Source organism: Ceratotherium simum, chromosome X (genome assembly GCF_057802395.1).
Source record: "Ceratotherium simum simum isolate JZ-2026a chromosome X, ASM5780239v1, whole genome shotgun sequence".
Lineage (NCBI taxonomy): Eukaryota > Metazoa > Chordata > Mammalia > Perissodactyla > Rhinocerotidae > Ceratotherium > Ceratotherium simum.
In genome coordinates this window covers 16,807,359-16,830,601 of record NC_141940.1, presented here as the reverse complement: position 1 = coordinate 16,830,601, position 23,243 = coordinate 16,807,359, and the positions used below count along the sequence as shown (strand labels likewise).

The 23,243-nt window shown below is 44.7% G+C and overlaps 1 protein-coding gene and 1 pseudogene across 2 annotated transcripts; both read left to right on the top strand.

Annotated features, from left to right (window-relative positions):
- The first annotated feature begins 1,291 nt into the window (after positions 1 to 1,291).
- Positions 1,292 to 2,071, top strand: LOC101399260 (cAMP-responsive element modulator-like; annotated as a pseudogene).
- Positions 2,072 to 19,504: 17,433 nt separating this feature from the next.
- LOC147911755 (small integral membrane protein 10-like protein 2A) lies at positions 19,505 to 22,408 on the top strand. Of its 2 annotated transcripts, XM_087427461.1 has the most exons (3): positions 19,505 to 20,334; positions 21,264 to 21,430; positions 22,054 to 22,403. In XM_087427461.1, exon 1 carries the CDS (start codon positions 19,700 to 19,702, stop codon positions 19,934 to 19,936), a length of 237 nt encoding a protein of 78 aa, XP_087283587.1. In that variant the 5' UTR covers positions 19,505 to 19,699; the 3' UTR covers positions 19,937 to 20,334; positions 21,264 to 21,430; positions 22,054 to 22,403. The 2 variants fall into 2 exon arrangements, with proteins under 2 accessions (XP_087283587.1, XP_087283588.1); XM_087427462.1 differs by lacking the exon at positions 21,264 to 21,430 and having other exon boundaries at positions 22,054 to 22,408.
- Positions 22,409 to 23,243: the final 835 nt, after the last annotated feature.

Sequence of the window (23,243 nt, the reverse complement as noted above, 5' to 3'; positions counted from 1 at the left end):
GCAATCTTCAGGTTCCATTCAGACCTTCTCTATGCACTGAGTTCTGGACAACAGAATCTCCAAGCTTTGGAGTCTGGTTTTCCCCTTAGAGGGCATTATCTTAACTTCCTCACACCACTACATTCCCATTCACCTTGTTAAAGGCCACTGAGATTAAGAGCATCAACAAGATCATGCCCCATACACAAGGGTAAGGGTCACCCCTGTTGGTAAAGGTGGGACTGAAAATTCAATTCTTCCATGTGATGCCAGAAAGCCTCTTAGTACAAGTCATTTACTCACAGTATAGGTGCATGTTGCTATAGGATTTAGCTGCCTAACATCTTTAGTATGAAGTTGGTGTGCCCTCAAGAAAATGGCTTACTCTCCTTGTTTCTCTGCTAAAAGCCATTGGCTGTTGGTGGTCTGAACCCATTTGTCATTTTGGTCTTCTCAGAGGATCACTTGCATTTTCCCAAAGGGGCATTGCTTATCAGAACTTTATTTAGGAAGCCTTGAACAATCCTCTGCATTTCACTTTACCAAACTTATTCAAGGTTTCCCTTTCTTCTCTGCACCTTATATTATGATGACTTTTTTCCCTCAAGGACTAAACAATACATGCTTTAAAGTGGACTTGTAGGATTTGAGTGTCTTTTGATTTGAAACCTCATAAAATAAACTTGTACCGAGGTGGTCTGCTTCTAGGTCACAGCCCAGTGGTCCCTGGGCTAATTATATTTGATTGGAGCTCCATATGATGCAGGGATTTAGTAATTCTGATATCAAGCATGTGCCATTTCTGTAACCTAGCCTTTTCCTGCCTTTGAGGCAGTCTGCAGGTACATGCCCTCTGAGGCGCTGAGGAATAGTAGGGGTTAAACAGCCAGTCTGGAGACCTGATCTAGGAGAGTGCTGGGCATCCAGTTTCATCTACAGTTGCCCATTAGGATTCAAAGTTCACAGCCTGGAAAGGGGTAAGGTTTAGTGTAAGACAGCAGGAAGCTGACCTTGGGATAAGTTTAAGTTAAAAGTGAAAAAAGTATGAGGGTGTTCAGTGGAGTAAGTTTAAGGCTTAATGTGGGACAACAAGAATGATGATAATACCTGCAGCTGTTACTGATCAGGACACAAGAAACATTAAGGTGAAGACGCAAATAATGTTAATGTCCAGTGTGTGACAACAGCATAAAAATGACTTACAGGTCCCAGCTTGGTGGGGAAGCGCCGCTGCACGTCAGAGCTGATGTGGGAGTGACAAGGGGCCGCGTGCACCTGGTTGCTGGGCAGCAGCCCTGCTCCCAAGGGGCGGTGGACTGGGCCTCTCCACCTCCTCCCGTCTGTAATCAGTGACCAGATCTGCTACAGAAATCACATCACGGAGGGATAGATGAAGAAGAAAAAGGGGAAGGAGCAAAGCTTTGATTACAAATGTCTTAATAATGAGCAAACGTGGCAGGAAAAAATATATTAAGACAAATGACCCTGGAAACAATTGAATCCCAGCAGGATGAAACAGATTCTGTGTAACAGATTCTATGGCAGAGTGAATCTGCTCATATGCAGACCCATACTGATCAAAATTCAAACTCTACTTTAGCTCAGGTTTCTGTAGCTGGATCAGGCATCAGAAGAGGCTCCTCAGCTCTACCTCTAGTGCCGCTACCTTAAGGCCAAACGGTACATGTCCAGGGCGTAATTGAGACACTACAGCCATCAGTTATTCAGTCGCCACGAATGCAAACTGTTCAGGTAGCAGCAGTTGCAGAGACAGATGAGTCTGCAGAATCAGAAGGCGTAATCAAACCTCATAAATGTAGAGTAATCCTTTCATGAAGACCCTTTATAGAAAAATACTGAATGAACATTTTCTCTGATGCGCCTGGTGTTCCCAAGATTCAAGAAGAAAAAGCAGAGGAATGAGGAATGCCACCTAACATTGCTACCATGGCAGCACTGACCAGCGTCTATCAGACTAGCACAGGGTAACACAGTGTGTCTGCCACAGTAAAATATGCTACAGTGCTAGCTTTCAATCTTCTCTAGTTACGTTGAAGCAACAAGGGTTGTGACATTAAATTGTTCCATTTAAACATGCATCATTTATACCTAACTTGCGTATTATAAAATGAAAAGTGACTGTTAAAATGAGAAATTTGTACTGATAGCTGTCATCTACTTTTAAAAAGTAAAAACTTTTATTACTGAATATAGAAAAAAATTTGGGGTAAGAATAAACAAGGGACAATTTTTCCTATTTATATGTATATTCGTCTCTTGGAAAAGTTTAACACGTTTTTTGTTGTCTTTTTGAGGCATGCAAACACGGTGGTATACAAATGTCTGTATTTCATTCTTGTTGGCTTTTGTTACCAACAATTACATATCATACTTATTAACCTAAAATAAGCACATTTGTTTTCTAAATTATATTTTCAATGTAATTCTGTTTTCACTACTCTCTAACTCTCTACTGAGTTAATTTGTGCTGTAGTTTTTTCCCTAAAAGAGAAAGGAAAAATGACTTATCTTTGGACAGATCATTTTCTTTTAAATGTTCAGCGACAAACAGATACGGTCACATTTACTTTTTTAAATGTCTTACATGAATTGTATTAAGGTTCAGAGTGAGACAACAAGCGTAGATGACACCTGGAATAAATTTAGGGTTCAGTGTTTGATAATAAGCATATCGATCTGACTGATGGAATCATTTTAAGGTTCAGCATGAAACAATACACATAAAGATGACCACTGGAGTAAAGGTAAGATTCAGGTTGAAACCACAAGCACAAAGATGATCACTTGTTCAGTGTGAGATAAAAGCAGGACATTTTCACCAGGTAAAGGTACGGTTCACTGTGAGGCACCAAGCATGAAGATGACCCCTGGACTAAGGCTATTCTCATTGTGAGGAACAATCCTGAAGATGACTGCTGGAATGAGGTTAAGGTTCACTGGGCAACACAAGCAATTAGATGGCTGCCCGAGTTAGATTATGTTTCAGTTTAACACAATAAGCATAGCCATGAATGCCAGAATGAATTATTTATCAGTGTGAGACAGAAAGCATCCAGCTGACTGCTGAATGAGGTTAGATTTGGTGTGCAACAACAAGAAGATCACTGGGGAATAAGTTTCAAGTTCAGTGTGACACAACAACCGTGAACATGACTACTGGAATAAGGTAAAGGCTTAGAGTGTGACAAGAAACTAGAAGGTCACTGCAGGAATAGGATAAGGTTCAGTGTGACACAATAACTGATAGACTATGGTTAAGGATCAGAGTGAGACAATAGCGTGAAGATGCCTGTCGGAATAAGGTTACTGTTCCATGTGATGCAGCAATCATGAAGATAACCACTGGATTAAGGTGATTCTTCAGCAACAAAAAGCTAGAAGTTGAGTGCTGGGATGAAGGTATAGTCAATGTGAGAAAACAAGCATGCTGATTACTGCTGGAATAAAGGTACGGTTCAGTGTGACACAACAAGCTTGTTGATGACTGCTATAAATGAAAGTTCAGGATGAGACAACAAACCTGAAAATGACTGTGGAAATATGGTTAGGGTTCAAAGTGTGACAGTTTGTATGAACACATCTGCTGAAATAAGGTTAAGGTTCAGTGTGCAACAATAAGCAAGTAGATGACTTGCAAAAATGGTTAAGCTTCAGTGTGAGGCAACACGTGTGAAGACGACCTCTGGAAGAAGTTTAAGGTCAGTGTGAGACTACAGTTAGGAAGAAGACCACTGGAATGTGGATAAGATTTGTGGTGAGACATCAAGCATGAAGATGACCATTGCTATTAGGCTACTGTTCAGTGTGAGTCAACAAACCTGAAGATGACCACTGGTATAAAGTGAAGGTTAAGTGTCATAGGGTTAAGTGTCAAACATTGTCAGGAACATGATTGCTTGAATAAGGTTAAGGTTGAGTGTGAGACAACAAGCATGATGACGACCACAAGAATAAGATTAAAGTTCTTTGTGAGACAGCAAGCGTGATGATGACTGTTGGAACAAGGTTAAGATTCAGTATGAGGGGCCGGCCCCGTGGCTTAGCGGTTAAGGGCGGGCGCTCCGCTGCTGGTGGCCCGGGTTCGGATCCCAGGAGTGCACCGCTTCTCCGGCCATGCTGAGGCCACGTCCCACATGCAGCAACTAGAAGCATGTGCAGCTATGACATACAACTATCTACTGGGGCTTTGGGGAAAATAAATAAATAAAATTAAAAAAAAAAAAAAAGATTCAGTATGAGACTAAATGTGGGAAGATGACCAGTGGAATAATGTTTTGTTTCATGTGTGATATCAAGCATTCAGTTGACGGTCAGAATAAAGTGAATTTACAGTTTGCAACAAGAAGCATGAAGACAACTGCTGGAGTTAAGTTTCACCGAGCCAACACAAACAAGATTACTGGTGGAATAAAGTTAAAGTTCAGTGTGACACAACAACCATTAACGTGGCCACTGGCATAAGGTTAAGGTTTAGAGTGTGTCAACAATGGAGAATATTACTGATGGAATAGGTTAAGATTCAGGGTGACACAACTACCAGGAAGATGCCTGTTGGAATGAGGGCAACATTCGGGTGAGACAAGAAGCATGATGCTGACTGCTGGAATAAGGTTAATGTTCAGTGTCAGATAACAACTGTGAGGATGACCACTGGAATAAATTTAAGTTTCAGTGTAGGACAACAAGCATGAGGATGAATGCTGAAATAAGGCAATTATTCAATGTGAGACAACAGGCATGAATATGACTACTTCAAAGGATTACACTGCAGTGAGACAAGAATGAAGATTACCACTGCAATAAGGTGAAGTTTCAGCGTGATACAACCAGCATGATGAAGACAACTGGAAAATGTGTAGGTTCAGTGTCCTTAACAACAAGACAACAAGAATAATCATGGCTCCTGGAATACAGTTATGGGCCAGTGTGAGACAACAAGCATGATGTTGACTGCTCGAATAAGGATAATGATTAGTGTGAGACAAAAAGCGTGATGATGACTATTGAAATAAGGTTAAAATTCAGTGTAAGGGCCAGCCCAGTGGCATAGTGATTAAGTTTGTGCACTCTGCTTCAGCGGCCTGGGGTTTGCGGGTTCAGATCCCGGCACAGACCTACACACCGCTCATCAAGCCATGCTATGGTGGCATCCCATAGACAAAATAGAGGAAAACTGGCACAGATGTTAGCTCAGGGACAATCTTCCTCAAGCAAAAGGAGGAAGATTGGCAACAGATGTTAGTTAGGGACAAACTTCCTCACAAAAAAAATTCAGTGCAAAATAACAAACATGACAATGAAGGCTGGAATAAGATAAAGGTTCAGTCTAACACAATAAGCGTGAGATAGCTGCTGGAATGATTTTAAGGTTCAATGTGAGATTACAAGCAAGAAGATGACTGCTGGAGAAGTGTAAGGTTCGGTGTGTGACAACAAGCATGATGATGACTGTAATAAGGTTATAGTTCAGTGTGCGACATCAAGTACAATGACGAATGCTGGAATAATCAATCTCATCTGTAAAATGGAGATAAAAGTAGTACTTATCTCATAAGGTTTCTGAGAAGATTAAGTGAGATAGATGAAAAGAGCTGAGCTCAATTCTTGGTCCTAGTAAGCTTTACATCATTGGTAGCTATGGCTGTTTTCGTATGTATCATCACCTCCACCACCAGCAGCACCACCATTATCACCATCACAATGGCCATTTCCAAAAAGTTAGTGCCTCTTTCAAAATGACTGTTGCTGCATGGCTTCCTCTATTGGTGAGGTTTAACAGGAACCCTTCTTCTTTCAGGAAAGAATACACACAGCTACACTGTTTTCAGTGGCTAATGTTTCCCATCTGTGGTTGGAAACTAGGCTCCAGAAAAACAACTTAGTCACTAGGAGGATTGAAGGTGGCACTCAAGTTGAGAAGTACAGGCCTGAAGTTTCTGAAGGGGGGAGGGGAGAGGGACTTTCCTCTACCTATAAATTAAAAAAAATAGGCCTTCTCTTCTGTTACTTGCACATATCCTCAATTCACAAGGATCCTGAGAGAGGCAGGCACTTAACAGCCAAGAGGGAACAGTGAAAACAACAAATTGGATCTGTTGGGTAGATGCCACATTTAGAGAAGGAACGAAGTTACCCTCTGAGTAGGAGGCTATACAGGTTCCTTTGTGCACTGAGTATGGTCCTGCTTCTCTCTCTACTCCTTTCCCACCATGCTTCCAACTGGCACCTCTTACCTGCCTCCTCTAGTGAAATCCTTGTCCAAACATCAATTACTGTGTCATCAAAGGGAGAAGCATCCAAGCAAGGTCTGACTCTGGGAGGAGTGCACTAGCGGAAGCTCACAGGTCTACTCTTTGAAATCTATCAGTTACCAGGCTATTCTGTGCCATTTTATGCAATAGTACAGCAGAGACACCTAGACCTTCTGTCCAGTCTAGCTAGGGAGTGAGGAAAGTACAACTAGAAATACACTACAATGCTAACAGTGGGTGTAATTCCAGGTAGATGGATTTTTGGTGATTTTAAAATTTATTATATATTTCTGAAGTCTCTAGACCTTCTACACAAGCATATATTACATCTATAATTTGAAAAATCATTTCCAAAAGAATACAAATTGAGCACATCTAGCCTTTTTGTGCTTTTGTGCTTTTTCATCAAGTATTAGCAAAATTGTCTCCTACATAGATAATCCATAGTTTGAGTCAATGACCTTGCCTTAAAGTTTCAATAATTCATTCTCTTTCTGATAAGGACAATAACAAGGAAAAGGAAAACACACAATCCAATAATTTGTTTGATGTGGAATACATCACCTCAATAATTTATAGCAAATTACCATTCTTACTAATGAGAAACCATTCACTGAACAAAAGGCACATGAGTAAAAGGACAAACGCTGGCCTAGGAGTCAACTCCCTGTGAGTGATCCAAGGAGCCATGAGCTACTATAAATTCGGAGAAAAGTCACTTTCCCTTTCTCAGGGGAAGGGGTGGCTTTCCAATTCTGGAGATTGCCACCGATTAGAGTCGCCTGTCTTGGACTCCTCTGCCTTGTGACTTCTTTTTCAATACCAATTCTCAGTGGGATTGCTCATTAAACCAAACAATTTATTGAGGACTTCCCCCAACCTAGTACAATAAAGACACCCAAGACAACTGGGTTTCTAAGGTAAAAGAGGTTTCACGGATGTGTTTCACTTTCACAACTTTCTTGGTTTAGCAAATAAACAACATTATTGTCAAGAGCCAAATATGAAACTGGTGAGTGGCTGGCCCTTGGTCACCATCAAAGAACTCGGTGGAAGTTTTCACGGTGGAAGAGCTTGGCTCATAGAAGAACTTGGCTGCCATGGCTCAAATAAGTGGTTTGGGGTTAAGCTTTTTTAAAATATATGAGGCCTCAGCTTTTCACAGGTGTAAAATAACAATGATCCCCACCTTCCTAGGCTTTTACATAATTTAATAAATTATAGTAATAAATCAAAAGGCTTTGAAATGTCAATGTGCTCTACAAAAGCAAGGTCGGGTGTTCAGTTTCTAATCAAATAGAAATTTAGGGTTTTTTTTTTGAGGAAGATTGACCCTGAGCTAACATCTGTTGCCAATCTTCCTCTTTTTTCTCCCCAAAGCCCCAGTACGTAGTTGCATATCATAGTTGCAGAGTTGTAGCTCTTCTATGTGGGATGCCACCTCAGCATGGCTTGATGAGCGGTGAGTAGGTCTGCGCCCAGGATCGGAACCAGTGAAGCCTGGGCCACCAAAGCAGAACACGTGAACATAACCGCTACGCCACCGGGCCGGCCCCAAAAATTTAGGGTTTTGGATCTTAGGTGTGGGGAACAGCTGGCCTCATGTGTTACACCTGTGCATTCAAAGACCCAAGCTTGGTTTAATGCTTTGCTATTGGTATCTTGAAATTCTTAATTTTTGAACAAAAGACTCCTCATTTTCGTTTTGCACTTGGGTCCTGCAAATTATGTAGCTTTTCCTGTGAATAAAACCTGTGCATATAGAATAGAATGACCAGAGATGTCTACTGAGAATAAAGGTGAAAAGTCTCTTTGAGAATATTTTCTAATAGTTCATATTTATATTTAACAATCTCCCTGCTCAAATTGTCAAAAGTCTTCAATGAATTAATCACTGCCCAGAAAAGAACTGACTTTACATAGGCAAGGAAAGAGCAGAGACCTCTCTGGCACTGCCAGTGAAGAGGCACTCTCTGGTCTGCACAGTGTACACATCCTAGAAAGTCCAGATGGGTGCTGGGTGTTGAGCCACTTAGGCCTCCACATAAGGTGTCCAAGTTGACCAGAGCAAAACCCATCTCAAAGCAAGGAGAAGCCCGGGGTCCTGGGCCACCTCTTGCTTCACAGCAAGATTACAGAAGGGTGGCTTCCAAAGGGAAGCCCATGTAATCTCTGAGGAAACTTGCTGGCCCTAGGAAAGGAAACAAACAATTAAAGGAAATGATGAAAAAATCTAAAGAGCTTGGGGGGTGGCAGGGATGGGGATAGGGGATGGGAAGGTGGTCAGGTAGGAGGAAATACTAAACCAAGCACCATAATGTTCTGCTCCAAAACATGAATTAAGGACATGGGATACCAATTCCTTGAGTACCTCCTGTGTGCTGGGCACTTTACAAAGATAATCACACTTGATCCTCACAACATCCCTGATAGCAAGGTGTGATCCCCATTTGATGGCTGAGGAAACTCAGGCTTGAAAATGAGATTTAGTGAGAATGAGCCAAAGGTCTTTCAGACTCAGATACTGGAGACTTCTTGTGAATGAAACATGCTTTGTGATCCCAGCAACATCTGCAAAGCAAGAAAATGGACAACAATATATCAAAGGTAAAGATGTGGAGGAGTATTGTATCTATTAGTTTGATCGTTGGCCTATGCCTCCACATGCCTACTTCATCACCACAGGGAGAGACTGGCAGACCACCACTCCCTGCTCCCCACTTAGTCCATGGGTCCCATCTTTCACCTTTCTCATAGATAGAGCTGGCTTTAAATAACATTTAGATCCACATTCTCAACTCTGAAACAAAGGCACCTGAGCAGTACACCTGCACTCACTGGATTCTTGTGGTTTCTTTTCGACAATCCCACCCAGTCCATCATCCTGCTGCTTCCTGCTATGGCATGGCTTTCTAAAATAAGGATAAAAATAAAGATCAAAATTTTGGTGCTTAAAAGGTCAAAGTTAGGTTTATTTTAAATGAGAACCATCTAATATAGTCAATGTGTCTATAACAGTGGCACCCACAATTGACAGAGGAACACAAATAAGGACTGGAAAAGATGTCACTGTGTAGTGAAGGGAACAGGTTGTAGAAACAGGGTCTCTACCATGGAGCTAGTCAGCAGTGCCCAGGAGTGACTGTGCCACTGCTGAGAGTTCCTGTCTCTAGAGACCCAGGGAAGGGGTTTCAACACCATCTATAATGGCGGCACAAGGGACAGGAGAGGAAGACTGCCCTCTGCCCATCACCCCTCACCTCCCACTACATAGAGATGCACTTACTCGCCTGGATGGTCTTGATGATTAGTTCTGGTTCCTCTCTCTTCAAGTTACAATCCCATAGGCGACCACTACTGGATTTTTTCCATCACAGGTCCTGAAAAAGATGACTATTGTACATGCTATGTACATATGACTATCTCTACATACTGTGTGCCCTAGAAGGCTGACACTCATAGACTGTATTACCTGGGCTTCCTTGCCCTCTGGCTGGTAGTTGGGTTTGGCCAATGGTAAGCAACTTCATGAAATCCGAGGATGGGAGGAAACAGGCCGAGGTGTTTACTCCTTACCACAACCCTGACTTGTCATTGTGTTTCTGGCAGAGGCTATGTCCCTCCACAATTGTAGCTCCTGGTGAATGACCCTTCCTCTATGCATCTATAATGACAGAAAGTAGATCAGTGGTTGCTTAGGTGTGGGAGGCAGGAAAGGATGGGAGGTAGACATTACAAAGGGGCATGAGGAGACTTGAGGGTAAGGGATGTATTCACTTGATTGCACTGATGGTTTCAAGGGGGTATACATATGTCAAAACGTATTAAATTATACACTTTAAATATGCTCTATATATTGTATGTCAATTATACCTCAATAAAGGTGTCTAAAAAAATGAAATGAACATTGTCTCTTATTTCCTACCATACATACAAAAGTCATTATTATTTTTTTCAGCCAGAGCATGAATGTTCTCTCACTGGGTGCAGACACTTTTGGCACTTCCACTCTCCTACTTTCTGGCATTGTAAGCCAGAAGCACCCAGCTGCCACTCCAACTGGGCAGAGGATAACCAAAAATTATTTTGAAATGGGTAACAGATCAAAATGGAACACTAAAACTGTAAGACTTTGTTACTGAACCAAAGTGGGTTTGCTTCTTGGTGCGTTGAAATCAAAGCCTTCACCAGAAGTAGTTGTCACACAAAGTATGATTTATTTGCAGCAAATAACGAGACCACAGTGAATCGTTTCCAAAGCCGTGACCCCTGAGCAAGAGAAAACAGGTACCCTTTATTTCAGATGGGGAATGAATATTCAAAAGGGAGATTTCGTCATCACATGTAGAGGTGGGTATTTGCTTGCACAGGCACAGTTTGAAAACATGCTTCCACATATGTCACATGTTATGGTAATAAGGCCTAAGCTCCTCCTGGTGGCAGAGATCTTAACACTAAAATGAAGTGTCGGGGAAGAGGGAGAATCCCCCTCTGCACATTCCCTTAAGGTTCTTCTAGCTGGCCAAATAATTAAAAAGACAGGTTAGCAGGGGAAAATAATACCAAGTTTAATAACATGTATACATGGGAGAAACCAGGGAAACTGAGTTTCTCAACACAATAGCAGAGATTCTCGTCTTAAATACTATCTTCAGCTAAAGACAAAGGAGGATGTTGGGGGTGGGGGGAGTCAGTTACAGGAGATTACCAGAAAAGCACAGTAAACAAGAGTAAGGTTATTATGCAGATTTAAGGCCTCACTTTTCACACTGATAAGTTTTTAGAGATGAGGTCATCCCTCCTCTTCCCAGTACAGAGAGGGAGATACCTTTACAAATGGAGATTTCCCTTATAAATGTAAATGTTTGTCTGGCAACTCCTAGCAGGGCCACCTAGAGAATGTGGCCAGGAAGAGACAGAATTTTTGATAAGAGGGGCCCGTTGGTGCCTTTCCTATTGTAACATCTATTTTACATTATATTTCAGCTATCAGATAGTAACTCCTTCCTGGAACAGGTCTTCTATGTTAAATTCTTTAGGCAGTTAGTGGGGGAGGTCAAATGTTCATGAGAGAAAACAATCAAGGTAAAGAAATATTTCATGGTGGCCAAATCTTGATCTCCCACAGAAGCAAATGTAACCTCTCAGGTACTTCTCAGCCCGTCTATGCAGGCGTCACTCTTGCAGTAGGGTTTGGACCAGTTCAGGGCAGTTGGCAATTGCATCTCTTAACATAACTAAAAGAGAAACAAGTAAGTGCTTCCCAACCCTCCTTTGAGTTACTCGGGGCAGTTAGTCAGTGACAACTTCTAAAATAAAGCATAGGAGAAGATTTTGGTAACTTTGGGATAGGCACAGATTTCTTACACAGGACCAAAAACCATGAACCATAAAGAAAACATTGATAAATTAAACTTCATCAAAATTAAAAACTTCTGGTCTTTGAAATACATTGCAAAATTTAAAAGGCAAGCCACAGACTGGGAGAAAATATTTGCAAAACATGTATCCAACAAAGGCTTGGTATTTAAAATATATAAAGACCTCTTACAATTCAATAATAAATAGACAACCTAATTTTTAAAAGGCAGTAAAAGATTTGAATGAACACTACAAGAAAATAGATATTGAATGGCAAACAAGCGTATGGAAAGACACTCAGCCTCATTAGTCATAAGGGAAATGCAAAAGAAAGCCACAATGAAATATCAGTACACACCCATTAGGATGGCTAAAATTAAAGACTCTCTCTACCAAGCATTGCTATTAAATGTAAGTCAGTAAGTCCAGCCCACATTCAAGGCTGTGGATTTCCCAAGGAAGTAAATACCAGGTTGTGGGGGATCACTGGGGGCTATCTTTTTTTATTTTTATAATTTTATTTATTTATTTTTACCCCCCAAAGCCCCAGTAGATAGTTGTACGTCATAGCTGCACATCCCTCCAGCCGCTGTACGTGGGACGCGGCCTCAGCATGGCTGGAGAAGCGGTGCGTCGAGGTGCACCCGTGATCCGAACCTGGGCCACCAGAAGCAGAGTGCAAGCACTTAACTTCTAAGCCACAGGGCCAGCCTACTGGGGTCCATCTTAAAGGCTGCCTACTACAAGTGAATGAGTCAACAATTTGTAATATATCCATACAATTGAAAACTATTGGGCAATAAAAAGGAACTAAATACTCGCATGCAACAACACGGACGAATCTCAAAAACGTTGTGCTCAGCAAAAAAGACTAGACAGAAATGATTTCATACCGTATGAATCATCTATGTGAACCAGCTAGAAAAACAAATCCATAGCGACAAAAACAAATCTATGGTGACAGAAAACAGATCAGGAGTGGCCTGCGCCTGGGTGTAGAGGGAAGGAGTTGATTGGGAGGGGCACAAGGGAACTTTTTGTTGTGATGGAAATGGTCTGTATCTTGATTGTGGTGATGGCTACAGAGATGTAGAAATTTAACAGAACTCATCAATAAGTATACTTAATATGGTTGCATTTCATTGCATGTTAATTATACCTCAAACATAGGAAAACTCTGGAAGGTGGAAGTAAAGACTGCCTAGGGACCTTGGAACTTGAGGAAAGACAAGGCAGTGAGTTCCCTGGGCTTTCTCTTTGCCTCCCACATATCCCTGACGGGGCGCTGGAGAGGCCTGCAACACAGAACCTCCAACAAAGAAAAGCCTATTCCCCTTAGTCAAAGAACTGGGGAAAAGGTGGCCTAACAGAACAGGACACCTTTTTGACAGTACTCACCTTTCTCCAGTCAAAGTGCTGCCTCCTCTCCACAGTTTCAACAGGGCTAAGCAGGGAGCTGATCTTCAATCCCTCCCCCAACCCCCTCGTGGAAACAGGCGGGCAGGACTAGTTGGCCCTCTGCTTTTCCACCCACTGACAACCGCCAATTCTATATCCGCAAATACATCCTTCAGGAATGAAGGCAAAATAAAGACCTTCTCAGATGAAGGCAATCTAAGAGAATTGGTTGCCAGCAGACGTACCCTTAAAGAATGGCTAAAGGAAATGCCCTAACCGGAAAGGAAATTATAACACAAGGAGGATGGGACTTCAGGAAGGAAGACAGACCAATGCGATGAGTAAAAGTCAGGGTAAATATAATAGAATAATCATCTCCTGATGAATTTTTAAGATCATGTTTTATGGTGAAAGCAAAAGCTATAACACCATCTGCTGTGGGTTCAATGTACATATAGGAAATATTTAAGCTATTTATATTTAAAAGGGAAGAGGGTAATGGGACCTCAATGGAAGTAAAGTTTCTCCACTACACTTGAAGTGGTTTAAGTGCTGATACCAGTAAACTGTGATATGTACACATGTATATTGCATTAAAAAACTATAAAATAAATAATAAAACTATAAAATAAAAGATAAAAAGCTATACAAAGAGCTATATTAAAAAACAGAGATAAATCAAAATGGAATTTCTAAAAAATGTTCAAATATCCTACAGGAAGGCAAGAAAAGGGCAAGAGGAATGAGAACAAAGTGAACAAACAGAAAACCAATAATAAAATGGCAGATTTAAGCACTAACATATCAATAATTACTTTAAATGTAAATGGTGTGAGAACAACAATTAAAAGACAGAAATTGGCGGGGTAGATTTTTAAAACATATCACCCATCTCTATGCTGCCTACAAGAACCTCACTTAAGATTTTTATGTGATTTTAAAGATTTACTCATTTTAAAGCATAGTTTTATGCTTCTTATACAAAAAACATGTTTTCCAAATAAAGTACAAAATAAAATTTCTTAGTTTTGTAATGAACATAAATATTAGCGAACTTGGAAGCAAAAGAACCTGGAATTGTAAGTAATCTTTTAGGTCATCTAGTTTAATGGCCCCATCATGGAAAACTTAATTTAGCAATATTTCTCACCAATAATTAATTTCCAGGCAGTGCTAGGACACTTGAAATGACAGGGGCCTCATGGCTTCTCAAGGCTGTCCATTCCTTACATTGGTCAAGGACAATTTCAGCCAATTGGCCTAAATTCTAAACCGTGGAATAGTACAGAAGTTTCATCCCTCTTGAGCCCAGTAGACCTTCAAATATTTGAAGATGCTCTCATGTTTCTTTTATAAGTTTTTTTTCTCTAAACTATAAACATTTCTTTCAATCATTCATCACAAGACATGGAACCAGTTCCTTCATCACCCACATCGTCTTCCTCTGGAAACACCCCAGAGGAATGCTCTTCTTCAAGTTATAAATCAAATCTAAGAAATATTTAAAAGAATTGAAAGCATACAGAGTTTGATTTCTGACCACAATGGGATCAAACTATAAATTAATAATAGAAAGATAATAATAAAATCTCCAAATGTGGAAAATAAACAACACACTTCTAATTAATTCTACATAATTTCTATATAGTAACAATGAGCATGTGCAAACTGAAATTAAAAACACAATATCATTTATAATTGCTTCAAAGAAAGTGAATACTTAGGAATACATTTATTAAACATGTACAGGAATTGAATGCAGAAAATCATAAAAATTTTGATGAAAGAAATCAAAGATCTAAATGAATAAATAAAGAGACATACTGTGTTCATGAATTGGAAAATCAAATATAGAAATGATGTCAATTCTCCCCCAAACTGGTCTGTAAGTTTAACACTATTTTTTGTAGCAAGGATTAATGTACCCATAGACAAGCTTATTCTAAAATTTATATGAACAAACACAAGTCCTAGAGAAATGTTGAAAAAGAAAAATAAAGTGCGAGGAGTCACTCTACCCGATATTAACACATACTATATATGTAGCTACAGTAATCAAGACAGTGTGGTATTGGAGAAAGGATAGACACACAGACCAATGCAACAGAATACAGAACACCAAAATAGACCCATAGAAAAATGCTCAACTGATTTTTGACAAAGATGAAAAAGAAATTCAGTGGAGGAAGGATAGCCTTTTCAACAAATTGTGCTCTAGCAATTGGACACTCATAGTCAAAAATTGAACCTGGACTTAAACCTTCAAACCTTACACAAAAATTAACTCAAAATGGACTATAGGGGCCGGCCCGGTGGCAGCGAGGTTAAGTTCACGAGTTCCGTTTTGGGCAGTCTGGGGATCGCCAGTTTGGATCCTTGGCACGGATCTACTCACTGCTCATCAAGCCATGCTGGGGCGGTGTCCCACAGAGAGCAACTAGAAGGATGTACAAGTGTGACATACAACTATCTACTGGGGCTTTGGGGAGAAAAAAGGAAGATTGGCAACAGATGTTAGCTCCGGGCTAATCTTCTTCTTCTTCAAAAAAAAATGGACTACAGAGTTAAATGTGAAATAAAACTTTTAAAAGAAAACAGGAGAAAATCTTTGGCACCTAAGGCTTGGTAAAAAGTTCTTATTATGATACCAAACCACGATCCATAAATGAATTAGACCTAATCAAATTAATGACTTTTGCTCTAAGAAAGCTCTTGTTAACAGAATGAAAAGACAAGCTACAGACTGGGAGGAAAATATTTGCAAACCACATAACTGGTAAAGGACTCATATCTAGAATATATAAAGAACTAACAAAACTTAATAATAAAAAACAAACAGTTAAATTAGAAAATTACAAAAGACATTTCACTGAAGAGGATATACAGATAGAAAATAAGCACATGAAAAGGTTTTCACCATCATTAGCCATTAGGGAAATACAAAATAAAACCACAATGAGATATCACAATACACCTATCAGAATGGCTAAAATGAAAAATAGTGATAACACCCAATGCTGACAAGGATGCAGAAAAATTGGATGTATTCATAAATTGCTGATGGGAACGTAAAATGTTACAGCCGCTCTGGAAAACAATCTGGCAGAGTCTTTCAAAACTAAACATGCACTTACTATTTGACATAGCAATTGCACTCTTGGGCATTTACCCCAAAGAAATGGAAATTTTTGTTCACATAATAACCTGTAAAAAAATGTTCACAGCCTGATAGCCAAAACCTGGAAACAACCCTGATGTCTTTCATTGGTGAACAGTTACAAAACTATGATATAACCATATCAAGGAATACTACTCAGCAATAAAAAGAAGTGAACGATTGACACTTGACACTCCCAACAACTTGGATGAATATCCAGAGAATGATGCCGAGTGAAAAAAGTCAATCCCAAAAGGTTACATACTGTATTATTTCATTTGCATAACATTCTTGAAAAGACAAAATTATAGAAATAGACACCAGATTGGTGGTTGCCAGGCATTAAGGACGGAGAACAAGATGAAAGTGGGTGTGGTCAAAAAAGGACAACATGACAGATCCTTTCAGTGATGGAACTATTCTGTATCTTGACTGTGGTGGTGGATGCATGAACCTACACATGTGATAAAATTGCATAGAACTAAATATATACATACACAAGAACAAATAAATTGGAGAAATCTGAACAAGATAGATGGATTGTGTCAATATCCTGATTTTAATATTGTACTATAGTTTTGAAAGATGCTACCACTGTGGGAAACTGAGTAAAAGGTATATGAGATTGCTCTGTATTTTTTCTGATAACTGCACGTAAATCTACAATTATCTCAAAATAAAAAGTTTAATTAAAAAATCAATTGCACTTCTATACACTAACAATGAACTTGTGGAAACCAAAATTAAACACACATTACCGCTTACAGCCACTCCAAAGAAAACGAAATAGATATAACTAACAAAATATGTACAGGGTGGCTGAGTGAGTACAAAGAAGTAGCCCAAAGGAGTTCTTTTGTGTTGATGAAATACTTTTGTATCTTGATTGTAGTGGGGGTTACATGAATCCTGACATGGAATAAAATTGCTAGAGCTATACATGTGCACACATACAAATTAATGCAGGTTAGAAAACTGGTGAAAGCTGAATTAGGCCTATAGTCTAGTTAACAGTTATGTACCAATGTCAATTTCCTGGTTTTGATATTATACTGCATCTATAGAAAATACCACCAGTGGGAAAGCTGGGTGAAAGGCACAGGTCTTTTTTGTACTATTTTCTCAACTTTCTGTGAGTCTATAATTATTTCAAAATAAAATGTTAAAAATAAATGAGATGAGGACAAGAAGTTTCAGAAATGATTGGAGGAAACAAGCTTTGCAAATGAATGAGGCTGGATCCAGTCTGGAACCAAGGGCTTCTAAGTGGCTTAAGTCTATATTTCTGTGGCCCTTTCTTTTTCAAATAATTAATTTTTCATTGTATTATACAAGTAATACTTATAGATATACATATATATACATAGAGATTAATAAGTATAAGTCTTCCTTCCTATTGCCTTAATCAGAGGTAAACAATGTTGAGTAATTTTATATATATGGCCGGGCATTTTTTTATGCATTCATACCCATGCACAGTTATGTTGTTGATAAAATCATGATGCCACAAAATAACCTAGTGTCTCTGAAACTCGCTTTTTTTCCTTGACCAGGGAGGAATGACAATTGCACAATCAGTGTATATGAATCTGCTGGGTTCCTTAAATATTTACACAGATGCCACAGAGATATTCAAGTGTGACAGTGAACAGGCATTTTGAGAGGGCCTTAGTACTCAGCCCAGCCCTTCCCATGAAAACTGGGATGGGGTCGTGGTAAATCTACTTCTAGCAGACAGCTTTTAAAAAGTCATGACTATAAAGAAGTGTGAGCATTTCAATAGTCTTGAAAACACGATTGGGTTTGGGTTGGATTTGGCTTAGAATAAAAAGATTAGATGAAACAAGGAAAAGGCTTTTAAGCCCATTAGCAAGAAAAACACTATGAACAAGTGCAAATGAAAACCTGAGAAGATCCTGTGCAGCATCCAGGACAAACAATGGATTAAGAGGAGGGTTTAGAAATCACTAGGAGGTAAGAGGGAGCTCAGGACATGCCACTCCAAAATATGCCACTTTAGTATACTGATTATTTTGAGCTGAAGGCACTTGAAAAACAGCAAATGCAGGGAGATGCCTCTTCTGAAATCCCCTTATCTGTCTAAAGACAGATCCTCCAGAAGGAATTCAGTTGTCATAAATCCCTTCCTTGGGAGGTTCATCAGCCAGGGAAGAATTAACTCTTACCACAGGAGAGGAAACTAGAAGTCCACACCACACTCAGACAAACTCTGTCACAAACTATCATATCTTCCATCTACTCTTCTAAGGACCATTCATCTTTTCTAAAAATCATTCTTTCCCCTAAATTGCCTACATCTTCCCTCCTCTTCCCCTATTAAGAATATGGTATATAGGGGCCTGCCCCGTGGCCCAAGCAGTTAAGTGCACGCGCTACGCTGCAGCAGCCCGTGGTTGGCTGGTTCAGATCCCGGGCACGCACCGATGCACTTCTTATCAAGCCATGCTGTGGCGGTGTCCCATGTAAAGTAGAGCCAGATGGGCACAGATGTTAGCCCAGGGCCAGTCTTCCTCAGCAAAACGAGGAGGATTGGCAGACATTAGCTCAGGGCCGATCTTCCTCACACACAAAAAAAGAAGAATACAGTATATAAGCTCTCAAATCTCACTGCCTTTCTGGGTGCTCACTTTTTTTCCTGTGATGCCCCCGTGCAGGCAATATTAAAAGCTAATAAATGTGTATACATTTCTCCTGTTAATCTGCCTGTTGTGGGTTTATTTGACAGACCTAAGAGGTGTATATATATTGAATCTAGAAGAGTAGAGGGAGAGTCTTTCAACCCCTACAGGGACAAGGAAGGCCAATGGAACAATTCACGAATAAAGAAACACACATGACCAGCAAACATATCAGAAAGCAAAAAAATGCGCGTGTGGGTTTGATGAAACACAGAAACGCGAATTAAAGCAAGGTACAACGGGTTGGCTGGCCGGGTTTTCTGCGGAGACGGTGGGGGAAAGCGAATGGGGTGAACGGCGGAGTGTTCCAGGCGGACCTTCTGTACACAATCAGCACAGCGGTCCAGACCCTCTGGCCCTGCACTCCGCTCTAGAAAGTTCCGTAGGAGCGGTCCCTGCCTTCCAATCAGCTCAGGCCCTGAGGCGGGAGGAGCCCAGGAGGGGGCGCGCTTGCGGGCTGGGTGGCCTCGTGGGCTGGGCTTGCCGGCTGGGCGGACTCTTGGGCGGGGCTTGCCGGGGGCGGTCCCTCGGGCGGGGCTGTGTCAGCGGCGGAGGCTCCAGGGCGCACGGCAAGGGGCGTGGCTACGCTCGGGGCGGAGCTCCGCTGGCGGCCGCGCTTCAGGGAGCCGGCGAGGGGGCGGAGCTGTCGGTGGGCGACGGAGAAGCGGCCGTGGCTGTGTTGGTGTGTGCGGCCCGAGCCTAGCCTGGGAGCCGGAGACTGAGGGCGGGTCGGGAGGGCGGCGGCGGGTCGGTGCGGGCCTCGCGTCCACCTGCCCACCCGCCCGCCCGCTCGCGCTGCGGTGGGTCGGCGGGGCCTGCGCGGGCCCGGGCCCATGGCGGCGTCGGTGGCTGTGACCGCAGCGGCGGCGGCGGCAGCCCTGTCGGGCCCGGCGGTGCGGCTGTCGCGCTCGGTGGCGGCCCGCGGCTCCTACGGCGCCTTCTGCAAGGGGCTCACGCGCACGCTGCTCACCTTCTTCGACCTGGCCTGGCGGCTGCGCATGAACTTCCCCTACTTCTACGTCGTGGCCTCCGTGATGCTCAACGTCCGCCTGCAGGTGCGGATCGAGTGAGCGCCCGCGGCCACAGCGGCCCGGCCCGAGGGTCCCGCGCCCGCCCCCCGGGCAGGGGCGCCGGCATGAAGGACGGTGGGGCCGCCCGGGGCCGCCGAGACGCGGCGGAGGGAGGAGGTGGGGCGGCCCCGGCCCCTGGACCCTAGACCTGCGCGGGAGGACGCCGGCCTCCGAGCCGCAGACCCCCTGCTCCAGCCCCCGAGCCCCAGCCCCGGCGTGACCGGCCTACACGCGCCGCAGCCGGTGACAGGTTGCACCGAAACTCACACAACGGGCCCTTTCCGTCGGGCTCGAGAAAAGTGAGCGTGGCCGACCTGTTGCCTCACATTGGCCAAAGGGGGACCAGAAAGGAGAAATTCCGCAGCAGGAACTTGATTCGGCTGGCCCTGACCACAAAGGTAGGAGGCCCGAGGGTGGACTCGCGGGCTGGAGGGAGGCGGTTGCCATGACGTCTAGATGTCCAAGCCCTTTGGTGGTTTGGGGGAAATATGGAAGGGACCCGAGGAAGCCCTCCTGGAAAGCTACCGAGCTGAGCGGAGGCAAGGCAGGGCAGGCGCAGGCTCTCCAGATCCCCGTGTCATGGTTCCAAGATGGGGGTGAGGGGCGGCGGCGCCTCGACACCGCGCATCTGCATCTCGGAGGGTCAGCCCATCACCGACAGAGACCCGGGCGTCCCCTCCTGTCCACGGCCCAGTCCCCACCCCCTGGGCTGGGGGAAGGCCTTAGAGGAGAAATGATGCTGCCACCCTTCTCCTCCACCCCCTGGGGTAGACAGCCCGGGAGGATGGTTGTGTTCTTGGCCAAACGTTTCCCAGGTCTGTCCCCTTCGCAGCCCTCAGGCCCCTGGGCTCTCTGCAGCTCCCGGCACAGCCCTTTGCAGGCTACCGCCTGCCCTGTATTTGGGGCCGGGGGCCTGCTCTCCGCCTGCTGCTGCTGTCCCTGTTGCTCCCCTCTGCCCTCTCTGAGGGCGTCCCCCAAAGCTCTGCATTTGGAGACAAGGAAGAGTGGGAAAGACTTGCTCCCTCACCCTCTTCCTCCCCCACAGTCTTGCTGTTCTGCCATCTCAGCCATGCTCCCTGCAGCCCTACCACTGCCCTCCTGGTGCCCCAGAACACCCTCCTCCGGCCCGGGCCCGGCGCGGCCTCCAGCAGCACCTGTATACCCAAAGGATCTGGGGAAATGGGGATCTCCTTGAGCAGAGGGCAGCTCTCAGGCTGGGGTGGGGGAGCACATGGAGAAGGGGCTTGTAGAGGCAGCACTGGGGAAACAGGGACCTCTCTGGGGGGGCGAGGCAACTCTCAAGTCTCCCTCTCTTTCTGTCTTTCAGGAACCGGTGTGTGTGGGTGGTGACCTGCCCCTTCTCTGGCCTTGTCGGGAGAGGCAAATGCCTGCCCAGGGGGCGCCCCTGGCTCTAGAGCTGCCTGAGGAGCAGCGAGTGAGAGCCTGATGGAGGAGGAGAAGAAGGGCCTTCCAGGCAGAGGCCCGAGGGGTGAGGTAGGCCAGTGGTCGGTTTCTGGCATGGGGAAGGACAGGCCCTGTCACCTGGGCACTGAGATCTCCTAGCAAGACCATGAGGGAGTTCCAGTCTCCCCACTACTGACTGGGGAAACTGGGGCAATCGGGGAAAGAGGGATTGGCCCTTGTCACACAGATAAGTGGTGCAGCTGAATCTGTGCCTAGGCTGCACTCCCCCAGCGACCCCCCAGTCTTCTCCAAGACCTGGCACAGGGGGGAGGGGAGGGGAAGCACAAGGCTCCCAGGGGACCTAGGGAGAGAGAGGTCCCGGGTAGGGAAGGTGGGGAACTAGCTTTCCTTGGAGTGGCAGGGGAGGTCACAGGGAAGACCAGGAGAACATTCTGAGCTGAGAAGGGCACGGGAGAGATGAGCCCCAGAACCACCCCACTCTCCCCCCCGAGCCGAGGTCCCCACCCACAGAGCCTGGCCTCCCCACCCCCACCCCAGGTGTGACCAAGGGCTCTGCAGCAGTTGGGTGGCACAAGCCTCTCAGCTTGGGTGGCGGGGTGGGGGTGGGACATGATGTAAGCAGGAGAGTGAAGGGATAACCCTGGGGTGGGATGGGGCTGGGTCCCTGCGTGACCCCATCTCTCTGTCCCCAGGCTCGGCCCAGGATCACACAGGAGAATCTCCTCTGGATGGGCTTGGGTTGGTCCTGGGGGCCCTGGCTGCGCTGCTGACTGGCATAACAGGATGGCCCGTGGTGGCCCAGAGGGGAGCCCCGTCCCACATCTGCTCTACACTGCTTGCTCCAGGCCCACGTGCTCAGGGTTCCTGGGACTGAAAACCACAGCAGTCTGCTCAAGCCCAGGGACAGAGCGGCCCGCTCTCACAGCATCTGCCCTCTTCAGCTGCCTGGCGGAGCCTGAGTCCTGGTGAAGATCTCTGCCTGCCTCATCCCAGGGATGAGGCTGGACCAAGGCCACCACGTGGCCCCTGCAGTTTCCACAGACAGGGCCCGATGGCTTCCTTCCTTGTGCCAAGTCTCCTGGGAGCCCCGTCCTAGTGGTCCCTCCTCCACCCCAGCTCTGTCCACCCAGGACCACTTCTGGGAGCCTGCCAGCCTGCTGACTCCACCCATCAATCTCTGGGGCAGCCTCTGAGAGGAGAGCAACACGGGGCTGCATGAGAGCAGAGGAGGAGGAGAGGCCTCCTTGGTGCTGACATGCAGATGTGCCCCTTTCAAGCCGAGGTCTCACCCTCTGGGTGACTCGATCCCCAGCTCCAGCATCTTTCTGGTCCAGGCAGGGAGGGAGGAGGAAGGCCTGGGAATGGCACGAGGGAGGCTCTTCACTCACTGCGTGTGCCTGTGCGTGTGCAGGTGTGTGTGTGTGTGCATGCGTGTGTGGTGAGGTGGGGTGGAGCTGTGGAGCAGGATGAGTGCACTGAGTGCCTGGCCCTCCCTGGGCAGGGGGCTCAGCTGGCGCTGCCTGTGGCCTAGGAGGCAGCTTTCCCACAGACAGGGCACAGCTTCAGGGGCCTGGCCTCCGAGACCTCCTCCCCTGCAGAGAGCCCCACCCCACACAGGGGGGCACAGGAAGTCCCGGTGGCTCTGGCTGTGGCTGTCTGGGCTCAGAGGGATTGGCTGGGGGAGGGGCCAGGGACAGGTCCTCAGCCTGAGTCCCTGCCACTGCTTTCCTTACCGTGTTGGCCTTGAGTAGTTAGCACGCTTCTGCCCTCCCACTTCCTTCTCTCCCTCCCTGGGCCCTCGCTGCTTGACGGGCTGTCAGTGCACTTTATTTATTTGCAGCCTGCTTTTCAGGTCGCGGAGCTTCTACAAAATCAAAGACAC

Excerpts from the sequence above, each read along its gene's own strand:
- LOC147911755 (XM_087427462.1), top strand. The coding sequence starts at position 19,700 with ATGGCGGCGTCGGTGGCTGTGACCGCAGCGGCGGCGGCGGCAGCCCTG.